This window comes from Cryptotermes secundus, unplaced genomic scaffold, assembly GCF_002891405.2.
Source record: "Cryptotermes secundus unplaced genomic scaffold, Csec_1.0 scaffold945, whole genome shotgun sequence".
Taxonomy (NCBI): Eukaryota; Metazoa; Arthropoda; class Insecta; order Blattodea; family Kalotermitidae; genus Cryptotermes; species Cryptotermes secundus.
The window spans coordinates 244,183-268,533 of NW_019731584.1; the positions used below are offsets into that span (position 1 = coordinate 244,183).

At 38.5% G+C, this 24,351-nt stretch overlaps 1 protein-coding gene across 1 annotated transcript; it reads right to left on the reverse strand.

The window, feature by feature from the left end:
- Window positions 1–7,437: 7,437 nt before the first annotated feature.
- LOC111867235 lies at window positions 7,438–10,058 on the reverse strand. The gene is made up of 3 exons (XM_023856905.2): window positions 9,946–10,058; window positions 9,427–9,552; window positions 7,438–8,432 (listed from the first exon to the last, which is right to left on the reverse strand). The coding sequence occupies exons 1-3, from the start codon at window positions 9,983–9,985 to the stop codon at window positions 8,266–8,268; spliced, it is 333 nt and encodes a 110-aa protein (XP_023712673.1). The 5' UTR covers window positions 9,986–10,058; the 3' UTR covers window positions 7,438–8,265.
- Between the last annotated feature and the right edge of the window lie 14,293 nt (window positions 10,059–24,351).

Below are 24,351 nucleotides of genomic sequence, written 5' to 3' on the forward strand. Positions count from 1 at the left end.
CTTTACCCAAACACCTCAGTTCTTGTATAGCAGTGATATCTAGTTTGTAGCTATCTAGTTGCTCAAGTAGAATTTTTAGTGCTCTGGCTCTGTAAAGAGATAATACATTCCAAGATCCAATTCTCAAATCCTTTAAACATTTTCCAGGTCATCTTGAATAGGTCTGTCTGGCTACTCTTTCCTCAGATTTCTGAACAATTTAGTTTTTATGGTGTGAGGTGGTTGGCCTCACACCCAACCCCCAACCTGGAAGACCAGGGTATCTCTCTCTTCTGGCTCCTACCCCTTGACCTCTCCAGCATGGGTGGCCCTACCAGCAGCTACGCTACTGCAGGCATAGCTCTCAGGGTCTCAGGAACTCTCAAACCCCACCACCACGATAAGGTGGAGATACCATTGGTGGGTTGTGTGTCATGTATATAGTACAATTTCATATAGAGGACCACTTCAGGAACTGTGGCCAAATGCTGAAAGAGGAACAGGAACAGTACTGAGATGCTTGAGAGAACAGCATGTGACCTCTTTTAGACTTGCTCCTGTAGATGTCCATCTCTGTCATAAAGAGTTGTAACCTGCACTCAAATATGTTGGCAAGTACTCTCATGCTTGGCTTTAGCCTCGAAGTTCAGTTAAGCAATACACATGCAAATATGTGACTTTTGAAAAGTTTTTTGGTACTTACCAGTTGTTTGCCAGTATGCATGTGAGTAAGAAAACAGTGCTGGTTTGACTACATGTTGACAATGGAAGCCAAGCGTTCTATTGTTTCATGATTAAGAAACAGTTCTGGACTATCTTACACATTGACAATAAAATCATAGTGTTTTTTTTTTTTTTACAATATTATATTTAAGCATCATGTTGCACTCTATACGATAAATGATATGAACTCCGTCCCAAGTGCAAACAATATATTATATGTCCTTGATCTTGCTCTCCTTTACACTACATGTTTCGGCCTCAAACGGCCATCATCAGGTGTATACACTCACGTTGCTGTTACACTGCACTTAGTTTAAAATTTAAAATTTAAAAACACATTGTTCCTTTCGTTGTTATTATCAACATCTACTTCGTTGATATCTGTCTGGTTTATAGATTAATTTTGTTACACACGTTAGCACTTATAAAATCTTTAGTTCTAATTTTAAAATCCTTTAAATTTTAAAATTTAAAATTGTCAGGGTTACTTGCCCTATGTCTATATTGCTGCAGCAGCTAGTTCTTCTCTCCAGCACACTACAGGTGTTATTTTGTGTGCGTGCCGCTGCTATTCTTTACTACGTGTAAAGAAAATAAACAAAATAACACCTGTACAGCGCTGGAAAGAAGAACTAGCCGCTGCAGCACTATAGACATAGGGCAAGTAACCCTGACAATTTTAAATTTTAAAATTTAAAGAAAAATTTTAAAGGATTTTAAAATTAGAACTAAAGATTTTATAAGTGCTAACGTGTGTAACAAAATTAATGTATAAACCAGACAGATATCAACGAAAGGAACAATGTGTTTTAAATGTTAAATTTTAAACTAAGTGCAGTGTAACAGCAACGTGAGTGTATACACCTGATGATGGCCGTTTGCGGCTGAAACATGTAGTGTAAAGGAGAGCAAGATCAAGGACATATAATATATTGTTTGCACTTGGGACGGAGTTCATGTCATTTATTGTTTTTTTTTTAAGTTACAGTATGAACTACATCTCTTGACTGTTACTTTCAGTTGGTCCATGCAGTTGATGTTCGTGTTTGCCACTACTTGTATGTAATACCTTATAGAGAAACAGCAAAGTAAGGTTTGATGACTTAGGTTGCCAAGATTTCAAAGCTCCTCTTCCAATCTAATCTGATAAATCCTCATTTTACCCTCATGAGCAGTCTCTGGACATGTTATCACAAACTTAAAATGACAGAACAGTTTCCCAGCATGATGGAACCCTAGTTATTCATGGAATCTAAATGAACATATGCCAGCTGGTGAACTGGAAGAGGAGGTTCAAATTCTCAGTCACCTTCACTTTCTGATGATTTTTGTCTGGGACAACTTACCAAAGTTTGTACTAAGAGTACTAACTTCAGTGACATAACAGCATGCAGTCTGATCGAAGTTAACTTAATTTTTGAATGAATATATGGCCTCCATTTTCAGGATCAAAGAGCAACACATGCAAGTGCCCAAGAAGGAGCAGATTTTGTTTGCTATCTACTTGTTTGGCTTACTCTTCAAATGTAAAGGTAGAGGCAATATGTTTCTCTGAGACACTGGTGAACTTCTACCGGATTGCAAAGACAGTACTCTCCATAGTCACTGCTGTGAGGATCTCAACTCCAGCAGCTGGTATTGCATTTGAAAGAGTGAGAGCACTGGAGTCTGTAATTACAAGTACAAATGTCCTCATTTGGGTGTGGCAGGAACAGGAATTCTCAATGGACACGTGCAAAGGACTGAATGGATATAACAGTGGATCTCATTAACAACACAAGTGAAAGTTCACAATTTCTTCCTGCTATTAACTGTTACAGATAACTCTTTAACAGGCATACACTAAATTTATGACCACACTATTTTTGACAGTGGGTTTTTAAAAGGCATGCATTCAAGTTAAACATCTTTTGTGTCTCTGAACTTGACAATAATAGTACATCACACCAAGGGCAGACAAATTACACAGTATACAAAAATGTTTCTCCTTCAAATTAGCAAAAGCAAAACCAAAAGGGGAATTATAAGAATAAATATAGCACTGGAGGAATATATATGATTTTAAAGAAGCAAAGTGCTTAATTTATGTCTTGTTAATATTAGGCAGAATCTTTATTTTGAATTGCACAGTATAATCAAATATTAATGCAGTAGCTTCTGTCCTGTAACTGTAGATGACTGTATGAAAGGCATTCCACTTTGGTTTATAGTATTGTATTCTCATGCAGATCTGACCCCCTTTAATATTTACATGACACTAAAAGGAAATACTGGCCTCCAATGATATGTACTATATGGACATTAGCATAGCTCATTCAGAATGGTGTCATATTCCAACCAAGGCCATTGTAATCTGTGCACAGGGTACAATTGGACCAGAATTCACAGCTGTTCTATTAGCATAATTAGTTCATATTAGATCACCTGTAAATAACTGAAAAGTTCTTGTACATATTGTGTTACTGAAGCTCTCAATACAAACACATATTAATTTTGTTCTATATAGGCAGTTGCTAAAATAAATATTCCTCAAAAACTATAATTCCCTGTTTAATGACAGTTTTAAACATTCTGGAAGGTTCTAGACTGTTACTTCCATTAGTACACACACTGAACTTTTACACACTTTGAATATCATATTTTTATAAGTGTAACAATTGTAAACTAGATTAATTAGTATGGTGGACCTTTTTACAGTTTGTGCTTATAAAAATATATGCCTCTTAATACTTCAGAAGACAACGATTATAAGTGTAATTAACATAATGGAATCAGTCCTGGAAACTGTGGTGCCAATACTGACAAAAGCACAGTGAAACAGATGATACACAAAGGTATTCTCACCAAATTTAAGACATTAGTGGCATGAAATACAACACTCAATAACATACTTGTAGGGGTACAGTGTAAATGTAGCATCCCAGGCAAGTTTCCAAACACTTCATATACAACTGACACTATATTCTGGGAGGTCACAGTATTGGTCATTCTAAGCAAAAAGTGTATACGTGCATGTGTCCTATACAGAACGGTTTTTGAGACAGCTATTTCACTGTACACTTAAAAAATTACGTGCTGTTTCTAATACTGGCATTTATTGTTCAAGTGACAAAGTTGGTACAGTTCACCTAGTATAATACATTTTCAAAAATTCCACAGTCAACATAAGTGCACTTAGAAACTCATGGGAGGACATGGTGTATTACACGTCTGTATGCATCTTGGCATTCCTTTAAGTGGGTGATGACATCCATACTCCTATCTCGGAAACCGCTAGGAATAGGACACATGTACATTATACACCTTTTTGCTTAGAATGACCGATACTTTGATCTCCCACAATATTTACCTTTCCTCCTGGGACATCCTGTATAATAAAAGGTATTGTCGCTGTGCTTAAGTAGTTAAGTACTATGCCACGAAGACATGGAGAAGTGAGGGTATAGCTCCACCTTTGTACATGTAGCATTAATATTGGTAGTCTCTGATGGGGTTTTGTTTTGCACAGGACTGTAAAAACCCATATAAACAATGCATTTGTCACCAAATTTGTATAAAGAGTATAGTTATGGAAAAAAGTTTGGGGAACATTTAAAGATACAATATAAAAATAATAAATAATGACAGTAGTGACAGTAGAAGCTATTCCCTACATTAGGTAGAATCACAGAATTGTTGGTTTATTACCTGAAAATGCTAGTCATGCTAAATTTTACATTTTACATTTCTGGAAATACTGTCACACATTGCACAAAAGATCACTTTGTGGATGTACCATATCAGGCTTCCTTGATCTATAATTGAAGCTCTGGTTGCTTCATCCTTGAAGAAGTCTCAGCACTTTCAACAAATAGAGTGTCTGGTCATGTGCTGAATGACAGGGGTTTGATCAGATAGTACTCAAGTTTATGAAGTTCAGTTGGCTCTGACAACTCTGGATGTATTAGCGAAGATACTGATAGTGCTGAATCCAGGTCTTCCAGCACAAGTTTAAATTTCATTTCTTTTTTATTTAAATAATTCTTAGCTGGTGTTTCTTTTATACACAGGATTGAATTTCTAAAGCACATTAAGAATATTCCGAATATAAGACTATAAAAGGATGCAAGATGGGGCACGCAGTAGCGTAGTTGGTTGAGGGGGTTGAGGTCATTGGATTTTTTTCAAGTGACCCAATCCTTCCAGCCGCACTATGGCCCTGGGGTCAACTTGGCTTCTAACAGAAATGAGTACCAGGAATTAATTAAATAATTTTCCTGAGGAGTAAAGTGCGGCCAGCGTGTAAGGCTGACAACCTTACCACCAACTGTGAGCCGATTTTCTAGATAATGTGGGACCCTCAATGGCTCACAACCCTATGGGCCTTCACGGCCTGTTACAGGGATAGCTTTACTTTTTTTTTTTTAAAGGATGCAAGGCATGGCATGTGAAGTGTGTTACCAAAGCCAAGTATCTAAAACTGCATTATGATTCTCATCTATTAAGAAAAAACTACTAGCTAACAAAAGTATAAAGTAAACTTATTTCTAAATTATGCAGTAATATTAAATATAAGGTTTGAGAATCCAGACATTTAACTTAATCTTTAAAATTAGCAGACAAATGTAATACAAAAATTACAAAACCACAAAAAACTCATTAAACTGAGATGTTGACCATTTTCCATGATCTCAAACCAATTTCACAAACAGGAGTGTTTCCAACCATGAGATGGAACAAAATTTTCTAATATAACTTTTATAATAATAGATGACATTTATATCAAATGGAAACATGAGAAACCCAGTGTGACCTCATCTCTGTCATCTAAAAGGTTTACTTCCTACATAACTTTGTAGGATCTTAAGAGAAAGGTACATCACATGCAAACAACTGATTCAAAGTGATATTTTCATACCAATAACATATACACTATCTCCTTGTTTTTACAAACATTCAGTTAGAAAATTTTCACATTAAGGCACCTGGGAGAACTAATGTGCATTTTTTAGTATTAAAAAAAATTGACTTCAATTAAAACAAGCCAAGCCATGAGTAAAGTTCACCTTTTACAAGTCAGTACCATCCTTGTACCATGGTATTTATCTTGCACTATAGTATGACTCTGTATGTGTCCTGTACACATAATAATGTGTAACATATAATCAGCTGGTCATCCACCCACAGCAGCAATGAAATACAGAACCAAAAGACAAATGGACTTGGGAAAGCCTAAGAAAAGACAGTGTGCTTTGATTTAGAAGGGGAAATAATGTATATATTTTCTAATCTAACATGAGTTCTGTTACAGATTATGTTGTGTTACATCACTTCCATACCTCTTATGGCGATCACGGTGAATATAAATATCAAATATAATACTGAATCCCAGATGAATATATGAATAGTTTAGCAGCAGATGAGATCATATGGCTGCATACTAAATTCATGGTCATGGTAAAGCTGTTCTCATATAAACAATATGATTATAGACGTTCTAAAAATTAACATTCATGAATACTCAGAACATGTTATGCATGATATATTGGTCCCAATTTCCTGAAGTGTTTTGAACAAACTGCACAACAATTAAACAAAATAGCATATAAAAATATTGCTCTTCCAAAGATTTGGATGCTGATTATACTCTGGCTGCTTTTTCTAAGGTGCAAAGCAAGGGTAAATATCCAAACATATAAGCTATTAAAAACCATAAATAGTTACCTCTCAAGTAAAGGTGGCTCCATTTGATAGTTTCATATTCAAACTTCACTGCAAGGTTTATGAAAGTGACCTTGCAACAAAGTGAATTATTCACAGAGTACATGTAATGTCCATATCATTTGCATCATGCTATTATAAAATTAACAGGCCATGGATGAAGCTAATACTGTAGAGTGTTATACAATGTCAATATTGAATTAGCAGTCAATTAGAATGCTGCTAACATAAATTTTATCATTCATCACAATGTGTTTCCTTTCCAACTAAATTTAAGAAAAATTATTTTCCTTGCATAATCATATATGCTTGGAGGAGCAGTTAAAGTCCATATTCCCTTATCTTCACAAGTATGGCCTCTTTGTTTATATCATGGATGTACAACCTTTTCATAAAATTTGAGGTGCTCACAGCAGTTAATATTAGGATAATGGGTCTTCTGGGATGGATGTTGGTGCAGTTTGGTAAATTGGTGCCAAAATTTTGGAGTAGTTTTCTGCTTCCATCTTCAAGGTATAAGATGAAGGAAGCAGGTTCTCTGAAATGTAGTTACCTATCTACCAAAGTACGCAGCATCACGTTCCAGAAGATCATAATCACAACCTTTTCACTTCAAAGGCTCCCATTCACAAACTGCCATTTTGCCTGCAGTCCACATTAAGAAGGCCTACATGAGGGTATTTATGTAGAAAAGGCTTAACAGCATTTTCAAAAACTAAGTAGGAAAAAAGACTTTACTGAAAAAGTAAATTTCATTACATATATATTTTTATGTTTGTATGCAAATAAAAATATACCCTTGTTATTGTAGGATCCGGGATAGAGTAGTTGTTATAGTGACTGGCTACGGGCTGGACAACTGAGGGTCAGACTTCAAGTCCCAGTAGGGTAAAGAATTTTCTCCACAGCATCCAGATGGGCTCTCAGGTCCACCCGACTTTCTATCCAATGTGCACTGGGGGTTCTTTCCCCAGGGGTAAAGCAGCCGGGGTGTGAAGCTGACCACTCACCTACAACTAGTGCTGAGGTCAAGAAAATTTGGATCTATGCATCCACTCCCCCATACACCTTTATGGCGTAGTGCTTGATTAGTTAAGCACAGGGTCAATTTTACCTTACTGTTGTTAATGTGAATGTTAAAATTCTCATCACCAGTAACCCAACTGTATATATGAAAACAACCACTGGACGTACAAGACAATTGACTGAAAGTACGGCAGACTGCAGAGAAAATGTCTAGCACCATGGGTTGTGCATAAAAGGTTTATATCATTATTAAAAATTTGCAGACTTTGCAATCAAGTCACATCATTTTTGCATAAGTTTGCTACGTTATTACCTAAATTACAATAATCAAAAGCATTAGATTCCTTTGAGAACAGGTTCAATATGGTCATAAGACAGTACATACAGGTACTTCATAAACAAATTTTTCAAAACGAAAATTTCTATAGAAATTTCTTGTAAGCTCTAACAGAAATATGGAGATTCTTCAATTTATAACACTGCAAAGGTGCTTGGAAAGCAATCTGGCCAAGACTAGTTAGGAGAGACTTCTGATCAGCTTATGATGGCATAGCAGCATGACATACTTAGGTCCCTGTAAGAACAGATTAATATTCTGGAAGATTTCCAGTAATATTAACAAATACTACATATGTCAAAGTTGAATGAATCAACATTTTATATACCTCAAACATAAGGTGAATGCCAGAAAATTAATAAAGTAATGCAGTTTCTATCAATTAAACAGATATCTATAATGCAGGGCAAACAAAGAGCTTTGAAAATTCACATATTTCAGCATCTTAATTATGACAGAACACAGATAATATCCACAAACACAAACACTTTGACATTTCCTCACACAGAAGACAACTCCATTACATCATATTTTCTCTCTTTCTTACACAGGATCGGATAAAACAAAGAGAAATAGTATATTCCAATCCCAATGCCACTTAATGTAAGAATGATGGCCATGTAGCCCCATGCACCCAAGCCACCTCCAGAACTCTTCCCCGTTGATCCTAAAATGGAACATGTACTACATCTACATCATGAGCCTCAAAAACAGTTTATTATATATACACAAAATATAGAATACTCCAATTTGTCCATGGGAGTACAACAAAATCGCAAAAACCAACGACTGACTCAATGATGTAAAGCATCACTTGAAGAATTTTATTCTTGTTTTCTACTATAACTTTTGTTTTATATAATACGTAGTAATTTATTGTACTTTTACGCCAAGTATTTCAATATAATTAATATTATTGCATCCAATTTTACTAGTACTGCAGTTCAGTGGTTTATATACATGTATGTTGGCCATGTATTTTGCCTGAAGATGGCTTTTAGTAGCCAAAACATGTAGCAGAGCCAAACTTGGCACTGACCTCAATTTAGTTGAGTTGTGATGGGTTTAATAAAGAGATTGTATGTAACACACAGTTAAGGGATACAAATTGTATAATTACTGTCAGCCAAAAACATTTCTGAGGGTGCATCATTATCAGACAGTTGCACAGATCGACTGGTCATTATTAGAACTGTTACTAGATTCTATTTTCAACATACAATAGGAACCAAAATCACCATACTGGAGATCTCCTTCATCACATGGGGTATTCCATCCATAAGATTGGCCACTCAAGCCATGACATACCTACAAAGTTGTTTTACAATAAGTATACTACTAAACAAACAATAAACACATGAAGTAGGACAGAAAAAGTATAAGCAACATCTAGCTCATATTGGTATATAATCATTTATGGACTCATGCAGGCTGTTACTGGTAGAATATAATAGAAGCATTTGAGTACAACTGTAGTCTGAACAATTATGACATGAAAACATCAAAGCGTATTAGAATTTTTGAGTTTTATCTGGAAGGGATGAATGACATTTATACTTATTTTAAACATTTTTTTAGTGGATCACTGACGTACAAAATTAAATAGTGCTGTTTAATCAAGTATCACTTCTGCTTTTCAGGCAACTCATGATAAAACCCACCTGAAGCATTTTTCTGGTGTGTATCAACCTTCGATCCTCCCTGTTGATCTCTGTTGTATGATCTTCCCTCTCCATAGTAATTTGCTTTTGAACTACGGCTGTCAGCTTTACATAATCCATCCACGACTGAAAAACAGTTTGTACTTACCAATCAGTGAATGTTTTATAATGTAGCAATTTTAATTTTATGAGCCTTAGCTTTACACCATTAAACACTTTCAAGAAAACAACGCGTATCGAATATTTAAACGTCCATAAACCCACAATAAAACCAAGTGCCCCTCAAATAACAATACTTTTCTCCTTGGTTAAATGAGAAAACAACGGATATTAGCTTCCTTGGCGAACAATGACCATTGAGTTACAGCATAAACAATATTAACGTTCGAAACAAAGCGAAACTTCAGATACCCCTACATTGCCATGTGACGGGATGATTCAGATTTTAATAAGTATATCTCTCTAATTTAATGCAGAAAATACAGTAATTATAATTACTTCTTGAACGGTACTACTTACGGAAAAGAAATATAAGAAAATATAATACTGCTCGTGTCATGTTTGACGAACTATGACATTTACAAAATGACAATTCGGTTACCTACACACATTCCGACCACACACTACATACTCCACATACCAACATACCATACATCAAGTCAGGGGGGAGGCAACTGAAATAGGAGAAGGGGAAACACGGTAACTACTGCCTCTATGAATGACGGCAGATACTACACACAGATCTCGACCAATCAGAGAGCCCAAACAATCAAATTTGAGATTTGAGGCTTTCACGGCGGTGACTATGAAGAAAGCAGTCTTCTGGGATTTGGCACCGTGTATATGTGGTGTTAACCGACGTTTCGGAGGAACGTATCGCCCCCATCTTCAGGGTAGAAGAAAAAGTATAAGAAATCTGCAAGCGACAACACCGTGAGAAACGGTAATGGGGGCGATACGTTCCTCCGAAACGTCGGTTAACACCACATATACATGGTGCCAAATCCCAGAAGACTGCTTTCTTCAATCAAATTTGAATTCCCGCAATTATGTGCAGTTACGGTGGTTCGTTATGTGCAAGTTTATAAGCATGCACTTTGATTTGATGTTGCGAAACGAAAGTAGACATTTGCGAACGAAGTTACATCTCCATATTAAGCATATTATTTGTGTATAAGAATGTTATTCTTGCCACCACGAATTAAATTAGAAACATATAGAATTCTTTCAAGCCTCAAATTTTTTAGGTTATCATGAACTGTCATCTAAACGATATTTGTTTTATGATATGTTCTGCAACTTCCGGTTTATCCCAAAGATTTTCTGTAGAATGTGAAGGAGTTCTAATAATACCGTGATGGTGTATAATTTTTGTGTTGCTTCTTGCAGTATAAACATGAAAACAAAAACTTTTGCTGCTTCTGGGTCCGTGTCCAGCAAGCACGGCATGAGATTCTTCACCTTTCCAAGGGATGCAGCAAGGTATATCTGTTTTAATTTATGGTGTAATTACTTTATTATGTGTTGCTTAATCCAATGAAAAAACTGTGGGAACATCCCACATTATCACGCATTTCTGCAACGCTCGCTCTTCACATCACTTTTCACCATCACGCGAGCTAACCAATCGAATTGCTCCAAACGTTCGCATTTATACTACGCTCGCTGCTAGCCCGCACTACATCATTACGCGCGCTAGCCAATCAATTCTTCCTCCTCAATTTCGAGTTTCGCTCCGCCCACCGAGCAGTGTATACAAATGGGCAGCTCCAACAGCAGTTCATCATGGCGGCGGTCAGGCATACGACCGTTCAAGTGACTAGACTGCCGTGGTAGCTAATACTACTAGGATATATATAAAAGGGCATAATCTGCTGCACCTAGCCTGGACTGACGGAGGCCATGTATATATTGTACATTTAAATAAGAAATAAGTGTATTATAAATATGTAAATACAGACAGTGGACTTAGTACTACAGACTGACTAACAAATGACAGACCCGACCTCTCAGAGAGGGCGCTACACATGGACAAGACCGTAACTTTCATTCAAGAGAAATATCTGGTCATGAGCCCCAGCTGGGGCTCGACACCAAGACAGACAGACTGACTGACCGTCAGTTGCAACGTGACTCAGACTCAGCAGTTCAATAGTTGACTTCAGTCTATGATCAAGCCACACCAAGCAGCATCAGCCAGCAGGCTTCGTCGCCAGCGGTCGGTCTTCGGAGGCATCGGCAGGCTGTGCCAGGCACGACTGCCTCGGCTTTCCGGCTCTCACCACCCAACTCACTGGGGCACCTCGCCTGGACTCGCCGGTGGTCGTGTCTCTGTCCAACCCACTGGGCACCTGGCGTAGCCACTGCCTCATCACTCCTACGACCGCACTGAAAGACTAGCCTTTCACCAGCAGCCGCCGCACGGCGATCAAGCAACCTCCAGCCACGGCCGCACTGCGGCCAGTCCATTCACCGTAACTAACCTCTCCCTACCGGCACACGCCGCGCTGCCTCACCGGTCAAGCATCTCAGCAGCCACGGTCCTTTTCAGGGCCAACAAACTGTTCCGAAGAAGTGGGTAGTCATCGGAGTAATGACAAGACTACATATTGACGACAATCCCACAAAACTAAGTTTTAGTGTATGTCTGTGTTCAATTTATTCAACATAACCCCAAAATTTAAAATGTGTGCCAAGTTTGTAATGTTTACTGCAGAATTATTTCTAGGTTTTGAGATTATTTGTTCTACTTCTACAGGTCTGCAGTATGGGCAGGGAAAGTAGGAATATACTGCACTATTGATTCTGCTAGAAGGCTGCACAATAAATATTTGTGCAGCAAATATTTCCTGGACAGTGGTTTCACTACAGCTGAAAGCATACACCTGAACAGAGTGGCAGTACCATGTGACTCAGATTCTGCTTCACAGTCATGCCCACAATCTCCTGTCCCTTCATTACATACACCTGCCTTGGATCGTTTGCCTTCAGTTATAACTCCCACCCCTTACAGCAAGACAGTGGTGCACTCCACTGTAAGACCTATTTCTATACATGCAGACTGTCTTTCCACTTCCTCTCAGATGTCTGCAGTCCAACCACCACCAACAGCAGCCAACACCTTTTCAGCGAAAGAAACCTTTCTTCCCATAAGCTCTGTAAATACCAATGCTTCTGATGGAGAACTCGGGCATATCAATTGTCAAAGTTCTTCCTCAAAGCCTAGAGTAAAGCAGTCCCTGCTAAAAAAAAAAACTTAATTTGGCTTCACTTTCAGAATTGTCACCGAGAGGAAGGAAATTATATGAACATATTCAGAATAAAGAGAGTGCGCTCTGTAAACTGAAAAAGAAATATAAGGGAAAGAAGCTAAAAAAAGCTCTGTGATGTGGACAGTGATCCACTGATGCAGAGTCTTTCATCTCCTTTCAGTTCAGAGGCTGCCAAATTTTTGGCAGCAATGTTTCAGAACATTATACAGAAGCCTAAGGGCAGGAGGTGGAATTCTGATGAAAAAGTGTTTTCTCTGTCTCTCCTTAAACATAGCCCTAAATCCTATATCCTCCTTCATTCACTGCTCCCTCTCCCATCCAGACAACCCTTGCAGCCTGTCCTGAATACGGTTCCATTAAGACAGGCATCAATGCTCATGTGTTTCATGCACTCCAACAGTTTTCTCTACAGAAAATGTGTGGTAGAAATCGCTACTGTTGTCTTATGTTTGACAAAATGTCAATCAGGGAGAACTTGCATTTCAACTATAAATTTTACTGCATTGAGGGTTTTAAGGATTGTGGAAGCCAGTGCAGGACATGCAATATTGCAAATCCTGCTCTAGTTTTCATGATCCATGGCCTACATGGGAAGTGGAAGCAACCAGTAGCTTACTACTCTACTCATGGAAGCACTAAGGCAGAGAAGACTATGTGGTACTGGAAGGAGGTTCTTGACGCCTGTCAGAATGCTGGACTGAAGGATGTTGCCACTGTGTGTGACATGGGGGCCAACAATGTCAAGGCCTTGAAACTGTTGGGAGCATCCAAAAGGAAACCACTCTTCAGATTTCATAATCAAGAAATTGCAACAGTGTATGATCCTCCCCACCTCCTGAAGTGCACCCAAAAACCTATTCCGAAAGTATGATGTGCGGTTGAAGTCTGAGCATCTGGGCAACCAACTTCCTGTTATTGCTAAGTGGGACCACATGTTGAAACTGTAGGAACTCGACAAACCCAGACGGTTTTGTCAGTTGATCAAGCTGCCAGACACCCACCTGAACTCCAGTGCACAAAGTGTTATGAAAGTCAACATGGCTGCTCAAGTTACAAGCCACAGTGTGGCTGCAGGTAAGAACCACTGCACTGTATGCTACTGACTATGTTCTCTTACGAAAGAAGTGGCTAATGAGAATAATGAGGGCTTACTTACTTATGGAGCTGAGCTCTTCATGAGGAGAAACGAAATCTGCAACTAATCCAAAATTCCCCAGCATTTTATGGACCCGAAGGTTCATTGCTGTGTTTGCAAGAGCCCCACACTGGTCCCTATCCTGAGCTAGATCAATCCAATTCATACCAGCCCATCTTATCTCTCTAAGATCCATTTTAATATTGTCCACCCACCTACGCCTTGGTCTTCCCAGTGGTCTCTTTCCTTCTGGCTTTCCCACCAATATCCTACACGCATTCCTCGTCTCCCCCATTCGTGCTACATGACCTGCCCACCTCATCCTCCTTGACTTGATCATTCTAATTATACTTGGAGAAGAGTACAAGTTATGAAGCTTCTCATTATGCAGTTTTCTCCAACCTCCTGTCACTTCATCTCTCTTCGGTCCAAATATTCTCCTCAACACCCTGTTTCAAACACCCTTAATATTAGAGACCAGGTTTCATACCCATGCAAAACTACAGACAAAGTTATGCTTTTGTGTATTTAAGTCTTTGCATTTCTAGACAGCGAATGAGAAGACAGATGGATCTGACCAGAATGGTGGCAGGCATTACCTGAACTTAATCTGCTCTAATTTCTCAGGGGGCAAATTCTGATTTGTTACTGCTATTCCCTGGGGGCATTATCTACAAGCCAGAAGGTCGCGGGTTTGATTCTCAATTAGGTCACTGGATTTTTCAATTGACATATTCCTCCCATTTGTAGTATGGCCCTGGGGCCAACCCAGCCTCTAACAGAAATCCAAGAATCTTCCTGGGGGTAAAAGTGGCTGGCATGTACAGCTAACTGCCTCAACGCCATCTGTCAGCCGATTGTCTAGAAATTGTGGCAAGCCTCAACATCTCACAACCTTATGGGCCTCCACGGCCTGTTACAGGGACAGCTTTACATGTTTACCTTTACTGTTATTGGCAAATACATGAACTTCACCATATTTTCAAAGGACCCATTAGTCATCTGTATGTTATGATTTTGTCCTGCATCCTGATTATACATCAGCATATACTTAGTTTGCTCTGTTTACTTCTAGACCAACCTCCTTAGTAGCGTCAACTGAACTTTTGTGTATGATTTGATGTTTTCATGGCGGTCACTATGAAGAAAGCAGTCTTCTGGGATGTGGGGCCATGTAGATATAGTGTTATCCGACGTTTCGCAGGAACGTACCGTCTCCATCTTCAGGGAGGAAGAAAAAAATTTGTGTTTTTCTTTAAGGTATCTCTGTTATCTCCCAGGAGATTCACATCATCAGCATAAACCAGCAGTTGATGTGTCCCATTTAATTTCAGTCCCAACCAATTTTCTTGCGCCTTCCTAATGGTATATCCTAAAGTAAAGATAAAAATCAATGGCAATAAAGCATCTCCTTGTTTCAGACTATCATGAATAAGAGATACGTGGTAGAGTCATTAAGTTCATGGAATATTGTTTTATCTCATCATATTACAAGGTATTCACATACACTTACGCAGATCCACATCGGCCGTCAAATAGTTGCCGTTGGCCGCTATGCAAGTCTGCCAACTTTGATATAGCTGTCAAAAACATTGCTGAAACTTATTGGCAGTAAATTCCCGTACAATTCCACGAACATATTGACTGTGGTAGTGTATCAGACAAATGTTGGTCGTGATACTGTTAATAATAAGATATTAAATTACAGTTCCATGTTTCTTCCAACAAATACTGTAGATGTATTAAATGTAACCAATAAACTAAAAGGTAAATTTTCAGCATGCTATGATAAAATATTTTATCATAGCTAGTAAAAGATAAGTATTCAGTTTACTAAAAACTTCATATTTAGCATTTCATTATAATCTGGAACTTTCCCCAAATTTGTACCACAGAATTCTAAGGGAGCAGGACAAGCAATAGCTGTGGCCCTAATACAGTCAGTGGGTAGTTATTAGCTCTAATAACAACATTGGTGTTGCATTTGAGATTTTCACATCAGTGGCTGCGAACAGTTCCATCTTCTGTGATGAAGTGCTGCACAGTTCAGCAAAATGCAACTGACATTTCAGAAAGAACATATGAGTTCCAACTTCAGGGTTAATGACAAGCCAAAGCAAGAAACAAGCATGAATCAGGCACCCCAGATGGAGGCAATATGCTCCTCCAAAACGTTGGATCACTCACCAGAATAGTGTTATATCGCAGATGACTGATAATAAAGCATGTTACAAACTCACAGGGTTCATAGTCAATACGATATATGAATTTCATTTGGATTCAAAACTGCCAACCTTACAGTCTGAAGTCTACTACACAGGGATAACATGGATCAAAATTGTTTATCGAGGAACTAGCATTAAGAAAGTTTTCTGTAACTCAATCTATTAAAGAATGTGTATTAGTTAATTAAAATTATCATCACAGGAATTGTTTCTTATAGGCCAATTCCAGAGGAAGCCATTCCTTATTACATGAAATACAAATACAATTTTGAACGAATTTAAAAGAAATGGAACTTGGAGGTTTGTTATGAAATGAGTTGTTCATATTTAGGCTGTTGTTAACACATTACTATTTCAAGACAACTCCAAAATGAAGTTAGAGCTGTGTCATACACAGAAAGTGGAGGAATAGTCTCATGCATTCTTACATGGTGGGACAGTAACCAACACAAATCTCTGAAGGTGTAGGGGGAGACAATGGTCATTACTGTTGAGAATCTAGTAATGTAAAAATGTTCATGTTGGTAATAGTGATCTATATTCATTTCTTTTTGTTTTGTATTGTTATAAGAAAGTTTCTTCTCATGCAATATGGCTGTTAAGTGATATGTAAGCACAACACAAAGAAAATAAAATATGTGATGCCCAGATCAACTGCCCCAACGAAGGTAAGAGAAATTGCTCTATCTGTAAAAGGAATAATCACTCTGAAAAGAAGTGTTACTTTAGAAATAAGGACAGTGATACGAGAAAACGATGTACAGTATGTAAGAAAACAAACCATGCTGTAAAGGGCTGGAAAGGCATTAGAGATAAATCACAGTGACGTATGTGGACCAATTTATCCCACCACTTATGAAAATAAGAAATATTTCCTTACATATGTGGATGATTATACGCATTTTTGTAAGATATACCTGTTAGAAAATAAGAGTGAAGTGTATACCTGTTTGAAGGAATATGTAAATGAAGCTGAGTGTCACTTCAATACAAGAGTGAGAAGAATAAGATGTGACAATGGAAGGGAATGTAAGAACAACGCCGTGAGAGAATGGTGTAAAAACAAGGGGGCTGTAATGGAATTTACTACACCATATTCGCCACAGCTAAACGGCAGTGCCAAAAGGATGAACCATACCATTGTGGAAAAAGCAAGAGCATTGATTTTTGACTCAGGTTTAAGTAAGAGAATGTGGGGTGAAGGTGTACTCATTTCTGCATACCTGCTAAACAGAAGTCCAACAGTGACGGTGAATGGAATGCCAGCGGAAAATTGGTATGGTAAAAGACCATATCTGGCTGGAATAAAGATTTTTAGTTCAGAAGTGTACACCAAAATTCTCAAACCATTGAGAAAGTTGGACAGTCGTAGCAAGAAAGGAATATTCGTTGGATACAACACAAATGGCTACAGAATATAAAATCCAAATACTGAAAGGACCTATGTCTCCAGAGATGTGACATTCACGAGTAAACCTGTGACAACAAATAAACAAAAGGAAATGGAAAGAGTGACGGATCCAGAAAACAAGCCAAATACGCCAGATCAGGAAGATAGCAAAATGCAGCAAGAACCCAAAGCTGACAACAATGAATAAGAACTAACAGATACTAATAGAATCTGGACAAGTAACGCGTCGGAGTAAGCACATAGATGTTAGGTATCACTACATAAGTGAACAATTGAAAGAGAAACTGTTCTCAACGAAATATTGTAACGCTGAAACTCAGCTGGCAGACATTTTAACAAAACCGCTATCACCAGAGAAATTTACCAAGAAGAAATAAGTCTGATTTTGATAAGACTGAGAAAATTGTAATTACGTGTACTAATTTTGCAATCTGAAGACCAAAATCACTAAGTGTTATTCAATTTAACTTTGTAAAACAGATAATGATGTTGACAACATTTTGAAATTAGGAGGAATGTTGAGAATCTAGTAATGTAAAAATGTTCATGTTGGTAATAGTGATCTACGAGTATATTCATTTTGTTTTGTATTATAATAAAAAGTTTCTTCTCATCCAGTATGGCTGTTAAGTGATATGTAAGCACGACACAAAGAAAATCAACAATTACAAGACCTACTGTTAACCCAGGTTGCCAACTCTCCCCCGAAATTCAACACTGCTGAAGTTTACTGTGAACCTGTTATTACCAGAAACTTGTCATAACACAAGGGCGACGATAGATTCATATTTAAGAATGGGAAATATCGGTAATGTTTATGGCTTCATTAAGATATAGGGTTGCAAATTTGGATGGAAGCGGGGCTACAGAAAACAATCCCAATCTGGAAATGTGCAGACAAAGTTGCTCCTGTGCATGACATTTTAAGATTTCTGCAGCAAAGTTTCAGAATCACTATACCTTGGAAATAAAGCGGGAAGCCTGCAATAGGTTTGTCTCGATCACTGAGCTGAGATGTATTAAACCATGAATTACATCACTTAAAAAGGATATCTACTGCCAAAAAGTATACTTTGGAACACTTTTTGAGTGTTTTCTGTATAAAGTAACAAAAATATGAAGAACCTCATTTAGGAAATTAAAGTAAGCTAGACCAGAGCAATGTGGGAGGCTGCCAAGAAACATCTCCATCACACAAGCACTAATAGTTTTATGAAATTTGTGAAGGACAATTCCAGATCTCAGCAGTGATCTGCATGCCACAGATAAGTCGGAAGAGAGATTACTAACTTGCTACACAAGGAATGTTCCTCTTTCACCATTAATGCAGAAACCAGAACTGCTGCTTTTGTGGATGCTGTCCTGCTCAGCTGCTTCATGTGCATGAGAACCCAGCCCTTAGGCCACTGGTAGCACATGATATACTGTAATAGCTACGTGACAAAATCTTAACTGGAGAACACTACATACGTCAGTTGCAAGAGAGTATTGGGTACTGAAGAATTTCCCAACATTTTACGGAACCCCCCTACAGCTTGTTACGAGAGCCTGTCTTCCTGACCCCTTACAGACCCACGACTCCATACTTTCTCTTCAGATTAATATTTATATTAACCTCCCGCCCACTTCTAGATCTCAAGTCTCTCCTGCATTGCCCACAAAATCCTTCACCCTGTGTCCCACATGCCTTGCATATCTCACCCTCCTTGACATGATCACTGTAATTATACTTGGCGAACAAAGTACTGGAATAATTTATGAACAGGTACAATGTCAAACAGCTTTCCCCATTACAGCATGAACAGTTGCAACCTACTGACAGTTTTCTCCTACCATCACCTTACTTAGTTAATCCACTCCTCTTATTCTTATGGTGTCAAGGTTTTCATTTTGATCATTTTACAGACGGCAGGACTCCTTTGATGAGTGACCAGCTTGTTACAAGGCCTCTCCCTAAACAAAGAATAAAAACATACCCCACATCCCTGCCTTCTGTGGGATTTGAACGCATGATCCCAGCACGCCACCATGACCGGCTCCTACTTCACCACCCCCAAAAACTTGCTCACCTTTATTACATTCTTTGACAGGATTTAAATTCTTTCCTCCATGGAAAATGAGACTTCCCTAATTTTAAACCCAATTACAGGCTGTACAATTACCAAAAATTATGACAAAGGAGGAGGGATTAAATTATACGCGTCAATCCTGACATTAATGGAAAGGTGTTTTCGGCCCGTTACCCTTCTACATGTAGAGAGTTCAAGAATTCAACTGCAAATTTTTGCTGAGATGCATAATTGTAGAGTTTCAGAGTTATCTCATATATGGACAGCCAACATTTCCACTGAGCAAACCTACTTCCATAGTACTGCAGATGCAGAAGCATTGCAAGGTATAAATGTAGACCGGAGCATGGAAAAGGTGGAACAATACAGATCATGGGATGTGGAGCTCCACACATTCTGAACACTACAGCTTCACACCAGACTGCTTTACTTCTTCCGCAATCATACCAAATCCAACTGACAGCTAACGACAATACACTTCCACATCCATAAAATATTACTAGGATTAACTGACAATACCATGTTAGGTGGGTCCCTGTCACCACGGCATGGCGCGTCCTCAGGTTGTGGATGGAGGAGACACCATCCAGTTTTGGAGGGAAGCTGTGAATATATTGAATAAGCAGTCGCGGACAGCCAAGAAGGGGGCAGCCCTCCAGCTTGGGGCTAACTCCTCCTCACCGTAAAAATTCAGTATGTTATGAAAATGAACACAAAGTCTCGGACCTAGACTGATTCCTTGGATAAATGACCTAAGGTAATGAAAATGGGTATGAGATTTGGCACTTGGAATGTACGAAGTTTGTATAGGGCAGGTTCGCTCAGGGCAGTGGCAGAAGAAATCTTAAAATATAAGTTAGATTTGATGGGATGGAGGTGGCATCGCACCAGCAGGAGACTATATATTTTTCTATGGAAAGGAGAATGAAAATCATGAATTAGGTACAGGTTTTTTCGTACATAAGAGAATTGTATCAGCAGTTAAGAAGGTAGAATTCATTAGTGATAGGATATCATATATAATACTAAAAGGTCACTGGTGTGATATCACTGTTTTGAATGTTCACTCCCAAACAGAAGATAAAATTGATGACATAAAGGATAGAGTCTATGAAGAACTAGAACATGTATTTGATGAATTCCCGAAGTACCCTATGAAAATTTTGTTAGGAGATTTCAGTGCCAAGGTAGGGAGGGAAGACATTTTCAAACCAACAATTCGGAATGAGAGTTTGCATGAAATTAGTAATGATAACGGAGTTAGAGTAGTAAACTTTGCCACATCAAAAAATCTTACTGTTAAGTACAATGTTCCCACATCGTAACATCCATAAATTTACTTGGACATCTCCTGATGGGAAGATACACAATCAAATAGCCCATATCTTGATAGATAGGAGACGGCACTCAAGTATACCTGATGTCTGATTATTCAGGGCAGCAGATTGTGATACTGACAACTACCTGGTGGTGGCGAAGGTCAGGGAAAGACTGGCAGTGAGCAAAAAAACAACACACAGAGTTCATACGGAGAGGTTCAATCTCAAGAAATTAAATGAGGTAGAGGGTAAAGAGCAGTATTGTGTTGAGATCTCAAATAGGTTTGCGACTTTGTAAAACTTGGGTACTGAGGTGGATGGTAATAAAACTTAGGAAACTATTAGAGAGAATATAAAAATGTCTGCCAAAGAGAGTCTAGGTAATTATGAACCGAAGAAGCATAAGCCATGGTTCGATGAAGGATGCTCAAAATTATTAGATCAAAGAAAGCAGGCCAAATTGCAGTGGTTACAGGATCCAAGTGATTTAAATGTGGATAACCTGAACAAAATAAGACGTGAAACCAGCAGGCATTTCAAGAACAAAAAGAGGGAATATCTGAAAGACAAAATTGACAAGCTTGCAATTAACAGTAAGAACAAGAATATTAGAGACCTGTATAGAGGAATAAATGACTTTAAGAGGGGTTACCAACCTAGCAGTAACATAGTGAAGGATGAGAATGGTGATATGCTTGCAGATTCCCACATTTTGAATAGGTGGAGGAACTACTTCCCTCAGTTATTGAATGTACATAGGGTCAGTGATGTTAGGCAGACAGAAATCGATACAGCTGATCCTGAGCTAGATCAATCCAATTCATACCAGCCCATCTTATCTCTCTAAGATCCATTTTAATATTGTCCACCCACCTACGCCTTGGTCTTCCCAGTGGTCTCTTTCCTTCTGGCTTTCCCACCAATATCCTACACGCATTCCTCGTCTCCCCCATTTGTGCTACATGACCTGCCCACCTCATCCTCCTTGACTTCATCATTCTAATTATACTTTGAGAAGAGTACAAGTTATGAAGCTCCTCATTATGCAGTTTTCTCCAACCTCCTGTCACTTCATCCCTAATCAGTCCAAATAATCTCAACACCCTGTTCTCAAACACGCTCAATCTATATTCCTCCTTTAATGTCAGAGATCAAGTTTCACACCCATACAGAACCACAGGCAAAATTATAATTTTGTATATTCTAATTTTTATGTTTTTGGACAGCAGACAAGAACACAAAAGTTTCTGGACTGAATGGTAGCAATCATTACCCCTGTTCAATGTCCTCTTAATTTCCTCCTGAATCAGGTTTTGATTTGTTATCGTCGTTCCTCTAGTTATTATCCCCAGAACCCAGTTCTCAAACTTACCCATTACAACAACGATCATAACAGCTCCAGCAACACCAAAGAGCGCGGAAGAACAGTGAGACCTCACAAACAAGTGAAAGTGTAACTAATAAAATAAGTTGAACTTTAATCCACGAACTTTTTAACAATAATAATAATTAACTAGTTTAAAAGAACTAGATACAGTAGTGACCATAGCAAAAAAATGAAACTGAAAAACAAGTGAAAGTGTAACCATTGACATGAATTGAACTTCGATTCACGACCTTTTAACTTTTAACATTTAAATTATAATAATAATAATAATAATAATAATTTTAACCTGTGTTTTATAAAAAGAACTTGATATATTAGTGAGCGTAATTCTGGAAAAGATACAAGGTCGAATGAGGAAAAAGTGAATTTGACCGCGTGTAATTATACAGCCGTGTTCATACACCTGAAGATGACCTCTTGAGGTCGAAACATGTAGTGATATGTGATAATAAAAACGTGTTGTGTAGTCGGTAAATTCACTCTACTATTGAACATGCTTTATTATTGACAAACCAAATATGCCACCTCAATCTACAGACCTTTCTTTATTTTTCCACATAATCGCCACTTCTTTGTACACATTTCTCCCAGCGTTCTAGGAGTTTGAAAATTCCCCTTCTGCAAAATTCCATTTCAGCCGTCCGAAGACACTGACGCACTGCTTTCTGAATGGCCTCCCTTGTCTCAAAACGTTGTCCACGCAGCTGATCTTCACAAATCCGAAAAGATGGTAGTCAGAGGGTGCCAGGTCAGTGCTATAGGAGGGGTGTGGTAGAACTTCCCACGCCATCTTTGCACTTGCTTCCAATGTGAGGCGAGCGGCGTGGGGGCGAGGGTTGTCATGCAGGATGATGATGTTTCGTCCCGGACGGTTATCGCGCAATGCACGATGGAGCTTGTTCAGCATCTGGACAAAACGAGCAGCATTGATGGTTTGCCCAGGTTCCAGGAATTCGGCCAGAATAAACCCCTCTGCATCCCAGAAGACTGTGCCCATCACCTTTGCAGCTGATGGCACTGTCTTTGCCATCTTTTTTGATAGAGAATGCAAATGGTGCCATTCCATATTCTGCCATTTCGTTTCAAGCTCAAAATAGTGAAACCAGCTTTCCTCACCTGTCACAATACAGAGCAAAAAATCATCGCCTTCGTGTCGATATCTCTGCAGCAGTTCTGAGGTGATAGCTTTTTGCTGACCTTTCTGGTCTTTGGTCAATAACCACGGGACCCAACGAGCACAAACTTTCCTATAACTCAAGCTTTCAATCATCTCCTGTACTGAACTGTGCCCTATTCCAAGTTTTCAGGCTGTTGTGTCCACAGTCACACACACCTGTCATCTTGAATGATCTCATCCACTCTTTCCTTGTTGCATTCAGTTGAGGCTGTTCAAGGACGACCGCTCCAAGGCTCATCTTCGATGCTGATGTTCCCATCTTTAAAATGTTTCACCCCTCTTCGAACACTGCTTGCACCCATGCACACACTTTCATAAGCACACTGAAGTCTCTGGTGAATTTCTGCAACAAGGATTTCCTCTTTCACAAGAAATTCGATGACAGCACGCTGGCGAAACGACATATGGTTGTTGGCCATTTTGTTAGGAGTGACACTTGTCACGTGATGCAAGCTATTGACTTCACAAGACACTCAAGGTTAACACAGCAGCTGGTTCCACCTACCACCATACTCTCTTTCGTCTGCTGTTCCCAGGTTGCATGCAAAAAAAAGTTGCTCATGTCTTTCTGTATGACCCAAGTACTTCCTAGGTAGGTAGTAAGTTTTACTTATTAGTGTTTACATATTCTATTATCTAATTTGTTATTATGGGTATATCCCCTCAGTCATTGCATTATTTTGGCTATACTACTGTGTTCAGCATTGATCTTATGAACACAAATATATAGATATCAGATTTTCAAAGTTCATTATATTCCTTCAGTTATTTTATTATGTTGGCCATACTATTGTGTTCAGCATTGAACTTGTGAACATTTATATATTTAAAATTTTCAAGGTTCATTATATTGCTTCAGATTTTATTATGCTGGCCATATTATTGCATTCAACATTGAATTTGTGAACGTGTATATTTTTAAGACTTTCA

What these genes read in the sequence shown, in the direction of transcription:
- LOC111867235 (XM_023856905.2), bottom strand. Translation starts at nt 9,985, where the DNA reads ATGACACGAGCAGTATTATATTTTCTTATATTTCTTTTCC. An exon ending in TTTTCTTATATTTCTTTTCC is followed by an intron (nt 9,553 to 9,945) that starts GTAAGTAGTACC and finishes ACTGTTTTTCAG; the next exon opens with TCGTGGATGGATTATGTAAA. An exon ending in ACACCAGAAAAATGCTTCAG is followed by an intron (nt 8,433 to 9,426) that starts GTGGGTTTTATC and finishes GTTCCATTTTAG; the next exon opens with GATCAACGGGGAAGAGTTCT.